This window comes from Dama dama, chromosome 19 (assembly GCF_033118175.1).
Source record: "Dama dama isolate Ldn47 chromosome 19, ASM3311817v1, whole genome shotgun sequence".
Lineage (NCBI taxonomy): Eukaryota > Metazoa > Chordata > Mammalia > Artiodactyla > Cervidae > Dama > Dama dama.
This window is the reverse complement of record NC_083699.1, coordinates 4,424,160-4,439,577: the sequence shown is the minus strand read 5'-3', so window position 1 is coordinate 4,439,577 and position 15,418 is coordinate 4,424,160. Positions and strand designations below refer to the sequence as shown.

Here is a 15,418-nt window from a genome sequence, read left to right as displayed (position 1 = left end):
CACGAGGTCCCAAATAATTGGACACGGCTGAGCAACTTCACTTTCACCTTTTCAAGGTCACTGAATAATTAAAAAGGGTAATTTTCTCTCTAGAGAAAGTGTTTTGCTAATGAGTGAGAAGGAATGAGAGCCAATAGGTTAATGGGTCTAGGTAATGCTTATCAGTGCTGCCAAATCACAGAATAGGGACAGCCAGACCTTATGTGATGGAAGTATACACCACTACTTATGAATTCATCTTGACAAGATATGAACCCAGATCTGATTAAGCTCCTAGATCTAACTAATTTACAGGAAATGCAGGGATCAGTGACTCTACAAGAATGTAATCAGGAAAACTTGGGAAAGTTGTTGGACAAGCAACTCTGATTTTTAATTTCAAGAGGGAAAGAGGGGAGTGAGGAATCTGTAGATTAAAAGAGACTTAAGAAGCATGCCAACCAGTTGCAACATATGGACATTATTTTGATTCTAATTCAAACAAATGCACTATGAAAAAAATTTAAGATAAACAGGGGAACATAGACATTGACTATTTTTTTAATGATATTAAGGAATTATTGTTACTTTTGTAGTGGAATAATAGTATAGTTATTTTTTAAAAGAAACCTTATATTTTAAAGATGTTTTATTTTAAAAATATATTGTGTTATGGTATCTTGAATTTCTTTCAGTATAATCCAGAGGTCCATGGGGGAAATGGGGGCGCAAGTATAATTTAAGATTAGATAATGGTTTAAGCTGAATGATAGGTACACAGAAATTCATTATGCAGTTTACTTTTGTACATAATTGAAAATTTCCACAACAAAGTGATAAAACCTGTAAGATAAACCCCTGGAAGAATGGACATGGAATGTGTAACTTCCCAAGCCTTAGAAGAGATAAAAATGAATAAGAAAACAAAAGGCAAGAAAAGGGAAAAAGTCTGTGTGTGTGGGGAATCTAGATAATAGACGGAAACAGCTAATTAATCTATTACAATGTAGACTGGGGTGCTCGCTTCAGCAGCACATATACTAAAAATTGGAACAATACAGAGATTAGCACGGCCCCTGCACAAGGATGACACGCAAATTCGTGAAGCGTTCCATATTTTTTACTGAGTGGGAGTAATAAACTTCTTGTTCTACTAAAAAAAAAAAAAAATATATATATATATATATATATATATATAGAGAGAGAGAGAGAGAGAGAGAGAGAGATACTGGGGAATTCCCTGGGGGTTCAGTGGTTAGGACTCCTCATTTTCACTGCAGAGAGCCCAGATTCAACCCCTGGTTGGGAACTAAGATCCTGCAAGCCAAGCGGGCTGCCTTCCCCCATACCCAAAAGACAGACTGGGTTAAAAAAATTCAACTTTGTATACACACACACACACACACACACACACACACATATTACAAGAGAAATCCCTACAAAAATGAAAAGGAGGAAAATGAAGAGATAGTAAATAGTTATCTACTAGGCTTAAATAAATGATAAGAAGCTGAAATTAGGTAAAACAGTTCAATAAGATAAGAATGAAATGCACTGAAAGGAATTAGTAGCAAAGTGACCACTGGTGATCTTGACAAAAATGGTTTGGGGTCCCAGTGGGACCCCAACCAGATTGTGTGTGGCATGCAGTGAATGGGAGAGAAAGAAGCAGAAAGGCAGAAGGACAGTAAGGGCAAGTGGAGGAGGCACATTCCTAGTTGGGGAAGAGTGGTTACTTATCGTTTGTTTACCAATTTGAGCCTGGGTAAAGACTGATGCCATGAAGCAAGAGCAGAGAGCCAAGGAAAAGAAATAGGAGAGAACTGAGGGGAAAGCAATTGTGGGGAGCAAGGTTGAGGATGATAAGATCCAAAGCACCAGGAGAGACTTTAGCAACAGACAAGAAGAAAACATCTTCTATTTTATTTTATTTCTAATTTATTAATTGGTCCATTACACAAACAATACATGAAAGCATACTCAAAAACATCAAACATTACAGGTAAAGCTAATGCACTCCACCAAACTACTGTGAACAGTTTGGTTAGTACCCTTCCAGACCTTCTCTATACATTTTTATAATACACAATTAGGTACTTAAGATGTACACTATACAGTATTTGTGTGAATGGGTGTGGTATGTGTTTTAACAACAGTGGTACCACGTGTATTTCATGTATTATCCTTCTATTTTCCCCTCAACTTTTAAAGAACTTAACATTGCATCTTAAGAGATCTTTCCATGTCAGGGCATGAAGGACTCTCAATTCTTTTTCACTGATGCCTAATGATCTATAACATGTACCATGCTCCATTCCCTAGATGCATATTTTGGTTTTTCCAGTTTTATAGTTACAACCAAAGGAACAACCGACATCACTGTAGAAGCTACATTATGAATAAAAGTGTGTAAAGTGTGTTTCATTAAAATTTAATTAGAAATATTGGGTCATAGGGCATATGTGAATTTAAAATTGTAATGGATACCACTTAGTAGTCTTTAGAAGTGGCTGTGCTAATTTATACGCTCACTGGTAAGGTAGGAATCCTGTTTCCTCACACTCTTGATTTATATTTTAAATATTTTGCCAATTGGATCTGAGACAGTCTCTCGTGTTTCAATGTGCATTCCCCTTATTTGGGTAAAGTTGGCCATCTCTTCACAACCTACCTGTAAAACTTGCTTACGTACATTTTCATAGGGGTATTTCTAAATATGTGTATGTGACCAAAAAGCGTGAGTCCTGCTGGAATCAACTTTTGTGAATTAGGGATCTAAAATTATTTTTTCCCAAATGGTTATGTTGTTTCAGTACTGTTTGCTGAATAACCCATTCTTCCCTTACTGATTTGAAATGTCACTTTTATCATTTACTCAGTATGTGTGTGTTTCTTTCTGGATTCTCAGCTTTATCAGATTTAATTTTGGTGTTAGGTACCTGAATTATTATTGACTTGGTTCACTGAATGGTAGCTGATTTTGTCAGCTAAGATAATGAATGTGTTGTTTATGAGACAATAGATGATATAATTCATGACACAAGAATTGTTTTTATTTAAATCAATTCTGTAATCTACAAACTTAAAGAGTATTAAGAAATGTGTAAACTTCTCTTCCAGACTAGTTCCTTTCTTAGGGGATACCTTGCAGGTTAAATATAGAGATGGAAGGTCTTTTCGCCAGGTCCCCTCTTTCTAGAAGTATTTGATGTTAAAGCTTTTTGGTGATTTAAAGTTGTTTCCTGGTAATGTCAAAGGGCTTCACATGCATGGCAATACTACTGTTCACTTATAAGAAGGTTTCATTCAACAAATGAAATGAGGTCCACAAATCATGAGATACACTTTGAATAATGTGACGCTCTAGCTTTTACTTTTACATTGGACCATGAACTCCTGAAGTGTTTAAATCATGCCTCATCTTTCTACCCCCACACGTTCCCTTCAGGCTGCAGGCAGTGCCTGACTTGAACTAGAACTGAATTGCATTTCAATAGTGTTCCTATAAAATAAAAAAAAAAACAAAACATTTCTCAAAAAAAAAAAAAAATTTAGGGGCATAACAAAGTTATGCATATTTATTTTTTTCTGTCCATCTGCCACCTGATTCAGTTACATGTATTTTGTGAATTTTTATTGTTTTCTTAAGGTAGGAACACTAGAATTAAACACTGACCTGACAGTTCACAACCAAGTGTGAGAAAAATGTCCCCGGGCTGTTCCTGGACTGCATCAGGTATGATCTGTCTCTAGGTACACTGCTTGCCTGCTGAACGACAGCAAGGACTGAGGTCTGGAAAACATTCTGAATTGCAGTGGGCAAGCATACTTCATGGTTGTTATACACAAATCTATATACAAGGCATGCAAAAGAACGAATTAAAAAGGTAAATTCAACTTTTTATGGGAAAGCAAAAGTGTTACATTTGCTATATTTTAAAATTCAGTTATTTTTATGATCCAAGTTAGCACACCTTTTCCTTCTTTCAGAGGAGTAACTTTGGCTCTCATGGGTAATGCCTTAGTTCATAAACTTCAATGCTCTGTTTAATAGCTCAACTTAAGACATTAGACCTTGGGAAAATTTCCCAAACTATTTAATCTATCAGTTTCCCTGATGAGGAGAAGGAAAAATAAAGCTAACTCACACCATCCAAGAATGTTGAACAAGTTCTATGAGTCAAGTAGATTGTGTCGGTGCAAAATAGCAGCTTCTTACTTTACCATTATCAATCCTGAAAGGCTGTCTTTTATTTTTGATGATTCTGTTAAAAACAAAAAGGACATCTAAGACCTTTAACTTTCTTTGTATAGTGCCCCCCTTAGCATTTTTACTTGTGAACACAACATGTCAGTCCAATTGTAGACTACTAAGGAAATCATTAAGAAGCACTTTTACAAGAATCTCTCTACTGATGAAAGGAATACACGCTTATAAAGAGCTGATCTTACCATAAAAATTCTGTGACCTGCTAGAGAAATAAAGGAAACCAGAATGCATTCTGGAAAGTCAAAAAGGGAAAAAATAGGATGCAAATATACATCTCTAAATAATAAACTATTAGTATTGCTAGAATATAGAAACATGGATTACTAGCCAGGAGGAGGTGGAAGAAAATGCCCAGTTTTGCTTAGCCAGGGGCTCATAGGGCAGAAAGGAACCTGAACCGAACTCTGTCAAAGAATGAAAGGCTACAGCCTAGCAGAACCCCTTCTGATTTGGGTTGTCAAATGTCTGCAATGGAGGTAGAACCCCTATTATCCTTTCTGGGGAGGAAGAGACAGCTCTGAGGGACAGACCTTGAATTCATCCTTCTGGGCCACTCTAATCCCTAGTCACTATAAAAGGGCTAAATTTGGCTTACCTTTAGGACTGGATTTACACACAGGCGTTAAAAGACAGCCAAGGCTCATCTAGTCCCCCTACCCTTTACTTAAATTCTTGAAATTCCTTAAACAGGAAACAAAGACTTTCATTTCACAGAGGTATATGGAAGCAAAAGTCTTACTCAAACTTTCTAAGACTTAGAGTTCTCTCTCATCTTTCCTTGGAGCAAGAGGCACCTGAGGCTGGGAATGGAATGTTCATCATGGAGGCAAAGATGATACAGACTCAGGACCAACCTCCTTCATGAATCTCAGGAGACTGCCTATGTAATTTTGCCTATCCATCATTTCTTTTACGTAATACTCTTGTCCTTCCTAAATTATCTGTCAGCTTCTAGTTTTGGCCCCCAGTGACCTCTTATGTACTGCTGGAATGATTAATTTTCCTGAAATGAAATTCTGATTACAATCCCATTGCTTAAATTCACTAAATCATTCCTGCTTTCCTAACGATGCCAGACTACCCGGGTGAGTGAGGCAGTCAGACTGCCTGCCTCCTAGGAAGCAACAGTTCTGTAGCTACCCAAGCCTCGCTTATACTCTCCTTTGAGCACTGTTTTAGTTTTGTGACCTTCAAGACTCAGGTGTCACCTCTTTTGAGGAAATCTTCCCTAACAAAGCCATCCTTGATGGTGCATAACAGATCTTTATTATTGCCACTGTATCTCTTGGTTTATCTATATCCTTAACAAAACTCTGAATGTTGAGGGGTGGGCTTTGTCCTTTTCAAAAGATTATTAAAGAGAACTGAGTCACATCACAAAGTGCCTGCCACTGAGCTTATAACTTCCCGAAAAGAAGGACTTCATCTTAAAAATGTGCTTCCAAAAAATCCAGTGATATTTTAATTCTGGTTCTACAAGGAAGAATTTTCATGAACTGATATTTTGGTTACTATAATCTTAAGTACATTGCACCCCTTGTCCCCCTTCCAATTTTTTTTTTTAAAGGTCCAGAAGTGACTAGTGTTTGGAACTTGGAGAAATACCCTCATCTCTGACCCATGACAATGTTTTAATTATCCATCATTGAGGGCTTGATGATAAGGCATTCCTGTCTTTATAGTATGCTTAGTTCAGAACATTGGAAATAGAATTGGCAATATCCAGCTTTTTTTGGACAAAAAAATTAGTTAAAATAACCACCTCACAACCCCTTTTTGTGGGGGGTGGTACAGCAAGCTATAAAATCACATTGTAGCTAATTTTTTTGGAGGGGGCAATAAAGTTTGTACACATTGCCATATCAGAAACAAAATGTCCTATGATTTTGCAGTTGGCTAAAGTAAATAAACAGAAAACTTCTGTGGTACCCTGGCCTACGAACATTTCACTGAGAAAATTACAGATGGCATTCAAAGACTGTGCTCCTAAACTGGCATCTTAGTAAATTAATATTCCAGCTATGTGTAGCTGGAGACCCTAAATATCAGAGGTAAAGCTGAAATTTAAAGATTGAATCAACTGGGGGAATGCTTGATGCTGTTTTAAAGTACAGTCTATCTGATGCAGACACGCATATAGCTTTTGCAGCCTAAGCTGTCCCTGACTCTGGAGTGGGGGACTCATGAGAGCAGGCGTGGATGAACAGGCTTCCTTTCACAGGTCCGAAGGGGAGGCCGGGGAGTTGGGGGGAACCTCAGGCACTACTATAGTTCTGCATTTTCTGAGCATGGCACCATTAGTTAGCTTCTCATGTCATTAAGCTGAGAAGTCTGTTAACATTTAAGGCTCGGCACCGTTTTGCCAACTTACGTTTTAGACGCTCACAGGAGGCTCGCCCTTCTACATTAGGCCCTGCTATTTAAACACAAATGATTTCGTTAAATATTAATTTGTATTTCTTAGATTACTAGAGGTTGAACCCTTAGAAACTGCCATTTATTTCTTCTGTGAACTATTCATGTATTCTACTGATTTTTAAAAAATTGTAATAGTAATAATTGCTTTTAATTACCATTTTAAACATATTAATCATTTCGTGACTATTACTTAGCAATTATAGTGTTTTTCTACTCCCAACACCAAAATTGATATTTTCACAAAAATCCCAACCTTTTCTAACACTAGTTTCTCTCCCCCCTGTATTAAATATACTGTTTGCACTTCAGAGGCACACCCGGCGAGCCTTCTGGTAAACATTCCAACACAGAAGTTTCACCTTCTAGCTCATCTGGGACAGCTCCACTTAGCAACTTACTCCGTTATCTTCAGGTTGCTTCTTCAAGCCTAAGCACTTAAGTTCCTTTAGTTATTTCTATTAACATTAAAATTCTGTTTTTAGTGAATATATCCTGCAGCATAACTAGAATATAAAATAATTGGAAGTTCCATGTACACTCTGATTTTATGAATTTAGTTTGTGGCTTAAGTTTTTATTTTAAATAAAGAACATTTATCTTATTTTAATGCAGAGAGCTAATTATCGATTCTCAATAACTCCTGATTAGCTAGTTGGCTATAGATATAGAGCATGTTAATTTCTACAGGCACCTTTCTGAATTCAAGTAAAAGTTTTGGTAGACAAGGATTTCCTACTTAAATGTCACTGACATATGAATATCGAGTACAAATATTGCTCACTGTTCTTGCATTCTTTAAATTATTTTACCTTGAAGATTTAAGAACCATCCTTAAGTCATTAGTAACAGGTTTTCATTGAAGGAATATTTGGAACTGTGAAAATACAAATCTAATCAAATTAAATTTTGAACACATATAGAGCCAAATATTTCAACAAAACTGCAGTTTAATTTCAGAAAATGTGTTAAAATATATATTTATACATCAATTTCTGACATACACTTAATGTGTTAGTATACACAAAATGATGCTTTCTCTTGAAACTGTATTTATGAAATGTACATTTTAATTTAAATACTCAGTATACACTGCACTTAATCTGCATGTTGCATTTATTAAATACATTAAAATCTGCAATGTAACAAAACGTTTTCTGCATACGAAATTCAAAACACCATTTTAAATGAACAAAAGATGGCTCACTTCATTTTTATTTTTACAACTAGTGTATAATACACTAGCTCAGCTCCACCACACTACCTGTTCGTTCTTTTTTATTTGACATTGTTCACAGACTAGTACATATTACAATAAGAGTGCTGGATAAAAACATGAGGTACGAAAGTGGTTCAAAGATTATAGGTCATGCAGATCATGCTAGACAGCAAAGAAAATTGTGACCGAGAAAACACTAAATAAAAATACATAAAGAATGTGCATTATTAAAAAAAAAAAAAACAAAACTCCATTACACAGCTTTGCTTCTTTGGTTACAAAGTAGGTTGAACAATTTCACAGCTTTTTATTCCCACCCGAAAAAAGTCATACGAAATGTCAAAAAGCAGAGGAATCGTGGCAATTTCTCTATTAGAAAGTAGAAACAAATGAACAAAGTTTTCTTCATCAAAATAGCCCAATTATTTATTATATCACAATAACTGGTGACTACCTGTACAGTTGCACTATGTCTTCATACTTACACTATACAAAATTTACATTCAAGCTGGGTCTTTACTACTGAAAATAAATACCGAAGGTAAATTGCCATTAGTGTTAGAAATATGCCAGGAGTCTTTTGTTCAATTATTGCCTAAACGTTTTATCTATTAAATGCAATCCTGTCTTTCAATTCCTTTACTGATACTTATAATTATTCAAAAAAATTAAAAAAGTTCTGTGACATTGTTCATGTACATTATGAAAATAGCAGCCCTGTAATAAATAAAACACAAATAAATGAAAACTTATGTAGGCAAATGTTACTGATATTGAAAGAAAAGTGGCTCTTTAGATGAACTGTTATGTATAAAGTGAGAGGAAGGCTCAGGGTAAATCCACGGTAATAGGAAACATGGAGAGCCCCCAAAGCTCTTAGAGACCCCGCTCGTGCGCACCAGGTAAGAGGCAAACTGCCCGCCCTAATGCACACCGCCTGTCCCTCTCCTGGGTACTGGGGACAGAACTGGACACCAAGCGCCGCGTGACATCTCAGAGAGGAAAGCTCCTGCAGAATGATTGTCTAATACTGAAAGGGCCGGACACACACCGAAGCATGGCTACTTGCTTTCGTATAAAGTGGAAAGAACACCAGTGGCACACAAGGGTAGATTGCTTTCAGTTTTTCCTTAACGAGGCGAGAAAGCTTTACGCTGAGGAGACATTCGGCTGCTGCGGAGGTGGCGTTGGCTGCGGAGGCTGTGCTATCACTGCTTGCGGCTGAGAAGTGCTACCGGGGTTGGCCTGCTGGGCTGGGAGCTGGGATAACTGATCATTGTTTGAAAGAGATTTTAACAGTGCATTTTCTCGTTCAAGTAAAGAGTTTCTCTCAACTAATTCTTTTATTTGTTCCTTTAGAACTTCCACTTCTTCTCTTACTGCATACATCAAATGGCTTTTCACCAGATCCTGTGAAAAACAAAATGAGGAATGTCAAGAAGAGTCAAAGGGGAAGGAGCTGCTATCTGGTTCTCCTTATAAACACAAAAAACGATTTTATGCTAATTTCCTGCTCTTGCTTTTTATGTTTCTACTGTTCCTGACCGACCCTGAGGAAGATGGGGTGGAAAAAATCTAGTTCCTAACTGGGGCAGGAGTCCAGAATTTTCTTTTCAAAGTTGAGAGTGATTTAAAAAAAAAAAAAAAAAAAAAAAACCAGCTCCTTAAATTGTCAATTAATAAAGCTTGGAATTAAAAAGAAGTTTAAAATCATATACTTAGATGTCAGATGAAGAGAACAAAGGAAATGAAACTAATATTAAACTAGTTATAGTAATGCTTTAAGAAATCAAGTGACCTGAAATTTCCAACTTCAAAATCTTAGGATTAAAAAAAAAAGCCGACTAATGGCCTTTACTTACAACCTATTTATGATTTTAATAACTTGAATCAAAATATTTTTAAGAATGTGGAGTAAATCTTTAAGAAAAACAGAAAAACTGATAGTAACAGCAGAAATCAGAACCAGAGTCAACAGGAACAGGTCTGTTTATTTAAAGCTGAGTAACACTCTCTGCCCACTGGACCACCAAGAAGTCCAGGTCTCTAAAGTATTCTTGATGCTGAGATATTTAGGGGATCAAATGCATGTTGATTATATATACCCCCCAAAATGGTCCTTATCAATAGCATAACATGAAATGTAAGATGTTCAAGTAGGAAAAGTATTTACTCCAGTGGTATTTCTAGACTAAAAATTCTCAATGTTTTAGCATTTTCAACTAAATCTTATTATTGAAAAATATACTTTGGTTATCTTGGTTTAAAGAAATTAGATACTTGTTTTTTAGGACTGATAAAACCCAAGAATGTATGAAATGAGAAGACTATAAATTTTTACTTACCATTGCTTGTTCTATTTTGTTGTCAATGGCTACACCACCTCCCCCAGATGCACTGGAAAAAATCAGAATATTTCATTAAATTATTCTAAAAAAAATGTAAGCTCCCTTCCAACTCTTAAAGTAAATAAAAACATTTGTGTTTTACTTAAAACCAAAATAGTAATTTAAAATAGACTATTAGCCTATTTTCAGAATTTCATACTCAGAGCTCTCACTTTGAAAATGAAGATCTCAGTAAATAGATGACTTCTAAAAATCCTTTGTAGTTTCAATATTTCCAACTTGCCTATGAAATATATACGCTACTTTAAAAATTAACTCCCAGTTCTATTCAGGAGTTCTCAATTCAGTGACCTTGAGATATATTTCAAATGAGCAGTATCTGCTCCACATCTCTTCATTTACTAACTATATATTCTAATTAACTTTCATGAAAAAATTTCAGTGGTTTCTTATTGCAGTAAATTCAGATGATTACCTCTCTTCTATAGATTTTTATATTTTCAATATCTGGTTTTTAAACTTTAAAAACTGGCTTGTAAAAATGATTCAGAGGGCTTTTGGGCAAACAGTACTTGGAGGGTTGGTTAACAAGGAACTCAACCGTCTGGCAGACCCACATGCTTTGACTGTAGCTTGCTACCTGGCAAAAATCATCAACTAAGGTATGTGGTTTAGACCAATTTTTCCTAGAAATAATCGGAAACAGTCTAGCTGGTAAGTACATCTCAAGTTCAAGTATCATTTTAGCATTTATATGATAATGACACAGAAGGCTGAATAATTATCCTCTTTGGCAGTTTATATTTTCCTATGTATATAGCAAGGACCTATATCCTTTTGTTGGTGTTTTTGTAAATTTTAAAGAACAGTTATTAGATTTTCTTGTAAATATAAATCTGATATATTAATCTACTGTATCAATACAGAAAAAGGTCTTTAAATTATTTTTATATAAAACTTTACTGCACACTCTTCATTTAGTATTTAGTGATAAATTTAAGTCCTAATATATCTGAAGACTATTTTACTTTAGATGATGGGGACCTTCAATGTTATATTAGACTGAGGCTCAGAAATATCCTGTCTGATCTAGTGGTACCTTTTATATTGTAATCTAAGTAGATATGGTTACAATCCTGGTTTTGTTACTCACTACCTACATCAGTAAATCATCTATTTAGCTTCCTCAGGCCTCAGTTTCCTCATCTGTAAAATGAAGGGGCTGGTATCTATGCCTCAGTGGCCTTTGAATTTTTTAATCCTCTAAACTCTGAGTCAATGCATGGAAAACACTAAGCTTGTTTATCTGAGCATTAACAATATTAAATACAGCATACTACTTCACTTCCTGCTATTGCTAAGATGAAAAGGAGCTTCTGTATACCTAATAACTGGAAAGGATATATAGATCATTAATACTTATATATATTAGGCTTTAAAGGCTTGTAGAGACTAAGTATGGATTCAGGTATACAGAACTATATAAACTTTAGTGTAAAGTTCAGTTCAGACACCATATGGATAGTGGCCATAATTTGGCAAAAAAGATGGTAATAGACATTTAGATTAGAATTTGCCTGAGAATCCTGGATTATACTTTTTTATTCTGTATCAAGGGACAACTGAAATCATTTCATGACTTAAATACAATCAATTCTTTTAACATATCAGTTTTTCAGTTTTAAATAGAATATTATAAATGCTAACTTTAATATCAGTTTTACATACTAATGAGCAAACAAAAAAACTAAATAAATCTCAAACTCTTAAAAGACTTCTTCTTCTTTTCTGATAATTACAATAAAACCTAGTCAGTTTCCAAACCATTCCCTCAGCTAAGGAACAATAATTAGCATCCTACTCTTTGTTGATAAAATAACCTCCAATCCTGACTTACGTATCTTTTATTGCTACAGAGGAACAGGCTTGCAAAGTGTAAATTAAATAGGATCATACTGAAGGTATGTGCCCTTTAGAAGGTATTATTATTTCAATTTTGTTAAATATTGTACTTTAACAGAATCAGGTCAGTCACAGATACAATTACTATCACTATTCACCTTTGGCCACTTTGAAGGCTGTTACCAAGAATACTATAACCTATTGCAGAGGTTCTCAAACTTTACCATTGCACCAGTCACCTGTATGTCTTGTTAAAAAACAGATTGCTGGGTTCCGCCTCAGTTTCAGGTTCAGTAGGTCTGGGATGGGGCCCAGAAACTATGCAGCATTTCTAACAAGTTCTAGGCGATGCTGATTCTGCTGCCTGACAAACCATACTTCTGAGAACCACGCTTACAGAGATGAAAGCTAGAAGGGAAATAGTTTTTTAAAAATCTATTTTAAAAATTTCTTAGCCTGGTACACAATACCCTGCACAAGCTTGACCTGTGCCTTCCGCCGTACCCTCTCTGATATTCTGTCTGGCATACTGTGTCTGACACAGCTGTCTGCAGTCTGAGGAATGTATTGTCTGTGTGTATCCTCTCAGGGCCCCAAGGCTTTGCAGTGGCAAAGGCTCATAATTCCAATTCACCTGGCTTTCTGTGACTTGTTTCTTAAGATGCTCACTGCCATCTCTTCTGGAATGCCTTCTAGTTTTCTAAGGTGAACAGATATTCCATCCCTTCTGCGGTTTCACTAAAATAATCACAAACTTTTTACAGTGCATAACCATGAAATTCTGGCCCCTCTATATACTCACTGTGAATTCTAGGAAATTATTTATTTAACCTTCCTAGATCTCAACTTTTTTTTTTTTAAAACCTAAAATAAGGATGGTATCTTCAGGATTCTTGCCTGGGAAATCCCATGGACAGAGGAGCCTGGCGAGCTACTGTCCATAGGGTTGCAGAGTCGGAGGTGACTGAGCAAGGAGCAAGGATTATAAACCCCAATTCACAAAACTCCTGTGAGCATTAAGTGACTTTAAATAATACTACCACTGTTAGCTCTATCAGACTGAGCTCTCTGGAGCTCTCTGAGTGAGGTTCATTATCATCTTCACCTGTGAGGAGAACAGTGCTTGGCACATAGGAACACAGTGTGTGCAGAGTCAGTATGACAACAGTTACTGAATATATTAGAAACGATTACTGGTTCATATTAGGAAGCCATTATATTTTTTTGAATTTAAATAAATCAGTAGTTCTCAGTGTTGTGGTCCCTGGACCAGGAGCATCAGCATAAGCTGGGAACTTGTTAGAAACACAAATATTCGGGTCCATTCACACCTACTTTTGAGGTAGGATTCAAAAAAATCTATTTTAATAACTCCTCCAGCTGATATGAAAGAAACTAAAGTTTGAGAACCACTGCTTTAAAAATAAAGATACAAAATGGGCTTCCCAAGTGGCTCAGTGGTAAAGACTCTGCCTGCAATACAGAAGGCTTGGGTTCAACCCCCTGGACATGGAAATGGGAACGCACTCCAGTATTCTTGCCTGGGAAATCCTGTGGACAGAGGAGCCTAGTGGCTCAAAAGAGCTGGACATAGCGACTAAGCAAGCAAGCACCAATATGGGAGTTTTAGATGAAAACAAAGAGGGGGGTATTCTATTTGAAGATCCCAGAACATGGGATCAATGAGGGTAATAAGCTGTTTCCTACTGTGTTCAAAGTCTGGGGTTTATGCTCTTTTAAAATGAGAATGATTAGCTAGCAGAATGAACACTTTTCTTTTATTTGCTTCCTTGATCTAATGTTACAGTATTAGACCTTGTTTTCTTTCTTATTGCATTCACCACACTATAACTGGGCCATTAATAACCAGTTTCCGAACTTAAGTTCCGTAAGAGAAGGCTTCCTAACACTCTGTAACTATTCTGATAAAATATACAGTGCTACAAAAGGGGATAATTTTCATAAAGAAACTTTCTGTTTACTATGGGTCACTCTTTTAGAATAAAATCATAAGTGGATTAGCATTTATTAGATGAATAAAAAATTGTGGGTACTGAGGGAATGGACAGAAATATAGAACTGTGAGAAAAAACACAAGAATGACTATTACTTTTTTATATAATGAATGTCATTTCTTGGAATTGTGGCTCCCAAAAGAACCAAAAGGAGCTTGATAGTGCTCTAAACAAAGTAAATTACAATCACAATCATAAGAAAAGTAAAACTTAAGAATCAGTGTAGGATGGATTTCCACGCTGTTCGTCTTTGGTTTCCCACCACAGATTTGCTCCCCAGGCCTGCTTCCTCTTATCACATTAGATCACCTGCAACCTCACTGAGAAGGCAAGGGGCCAGAGAGGAGACTCTGCTCCGGCTTCACCAGTGTCTCACACCTGCATCCTCCTTAATAGGCTAACTCTCATCCATGCTCTCAGCTCAGTGACGGCAACTCATCCCGTCTTTCCTCTCTAAAAATTAAAACCAGTGAAAGCAAAGTTAGGCTTAACTGGATCTCATATTTAAGAAAAATTCCTTATGAGAAATCAAAATTTTTCTTTATTAATGTGGAGAGAGACATCATGACTACTGTTTAAGATAAAAATAGTGCAAATTTCTTTGCTATTACACTTTGACTACTGTTCTCTTTCTTCTCAACAGAAATGCCATTTAAAAAATTAATTATTCTTTGGCCACACTGTGCAGCATGCACATCTTAGTTCCCCCACTAGGAACTGAACCTGTGACCCCTGTAGTGGAAGAGCATAGTCTAAACCACCTGACTGCCAGGGAAGTCCCACAAATGCTCGTTAACAAAGCAACAAGGGAGAGGAAAGGAAAACAAATGACTTCTCACTTCATGGCAGCACACACACTTTAGTGAGTTCTTACTCCAAGCCTGAGTAATACTCTCATTTTACAGTTGAGGAAACTGAAGCCTAGTAACTTACTCAGACACAACCCTAGGGACAGGATTAAAACCTAATTAATGTCAAAACACATGCTTCTCCTGTCACAACATAAGACTGTGAAAGGAAGAAAGAAGCGCTCTATAACAACCTAAAAGAAATGCAGACTTGTGTGCATTGTGAAAAGCGCTTCAACTCAGCTGTGAAACCATAAGCATGGATCCAACTATGCTCATAACATGCCATTTATCTTATCTAGCATATTCCTAAAAGAGGTTCAGGTCTGAAAACGAGGTAGGTAGCTTCTAGGAAAAGGCACTTGTTCAGTGATCTTTAGACAACCAGCATAGTTTGATTCTCTACTAAGGTCTAAAATGTT

The 15,418-nt window shown here is 36.3% G+C and overlaps 1 protein-coding gene and 1 non-coding gene across 5 annotated transcripts in view; one reads left to right on the top strand and one right to left on the bottom strand.

The window, feature by feature from the left end:
• Positions 1 to 995: 995 nt before the first annotated feature.
• Positions 996 to 1,100, top strand: LOC133074268 (U6 spliceosomal RNA). Its single transcript, XR_009697121.1, has one exon. It is a non-coding gene; the product is annotated as a U6 spliceosomal RNA (small nuclear RNA).
• A 794-nt stretch (positions 1,101 to 1,894) lies between these two features.
• The window catches only part of TSC22D2 (TSC22 domain family member 2), a 52,286-nt gene continuing 38,762 nt past the window's right edge, over positions 1,895 to 15,418 (bottom strand). For 2 of the 4 annotated variants that reach the window (XM_061168098.1, XM_061168099.1), the window contains 2 exons: positions 10,229 to 10,280; positions 1,895 to 9,293 (listed from right to left, as the gene is read on the bottom strand). In XM_061168098.1, coding sequence (XP_061024081.1) covers positions 9,033 to 9,293; positions 10,229 to 10,280 — 313 coding nt within the window. In that variant the 3' untranslated portion in view covers positions 1,895 to 9,032. The remainder of the gene's footprint in view (positions 9,294 to 10,228; positions 10,281 to 15,418) is intronic. The other 2 variants (XR_009697089.1, XR_009697090.1) reach the window with 1 other exon arrangement.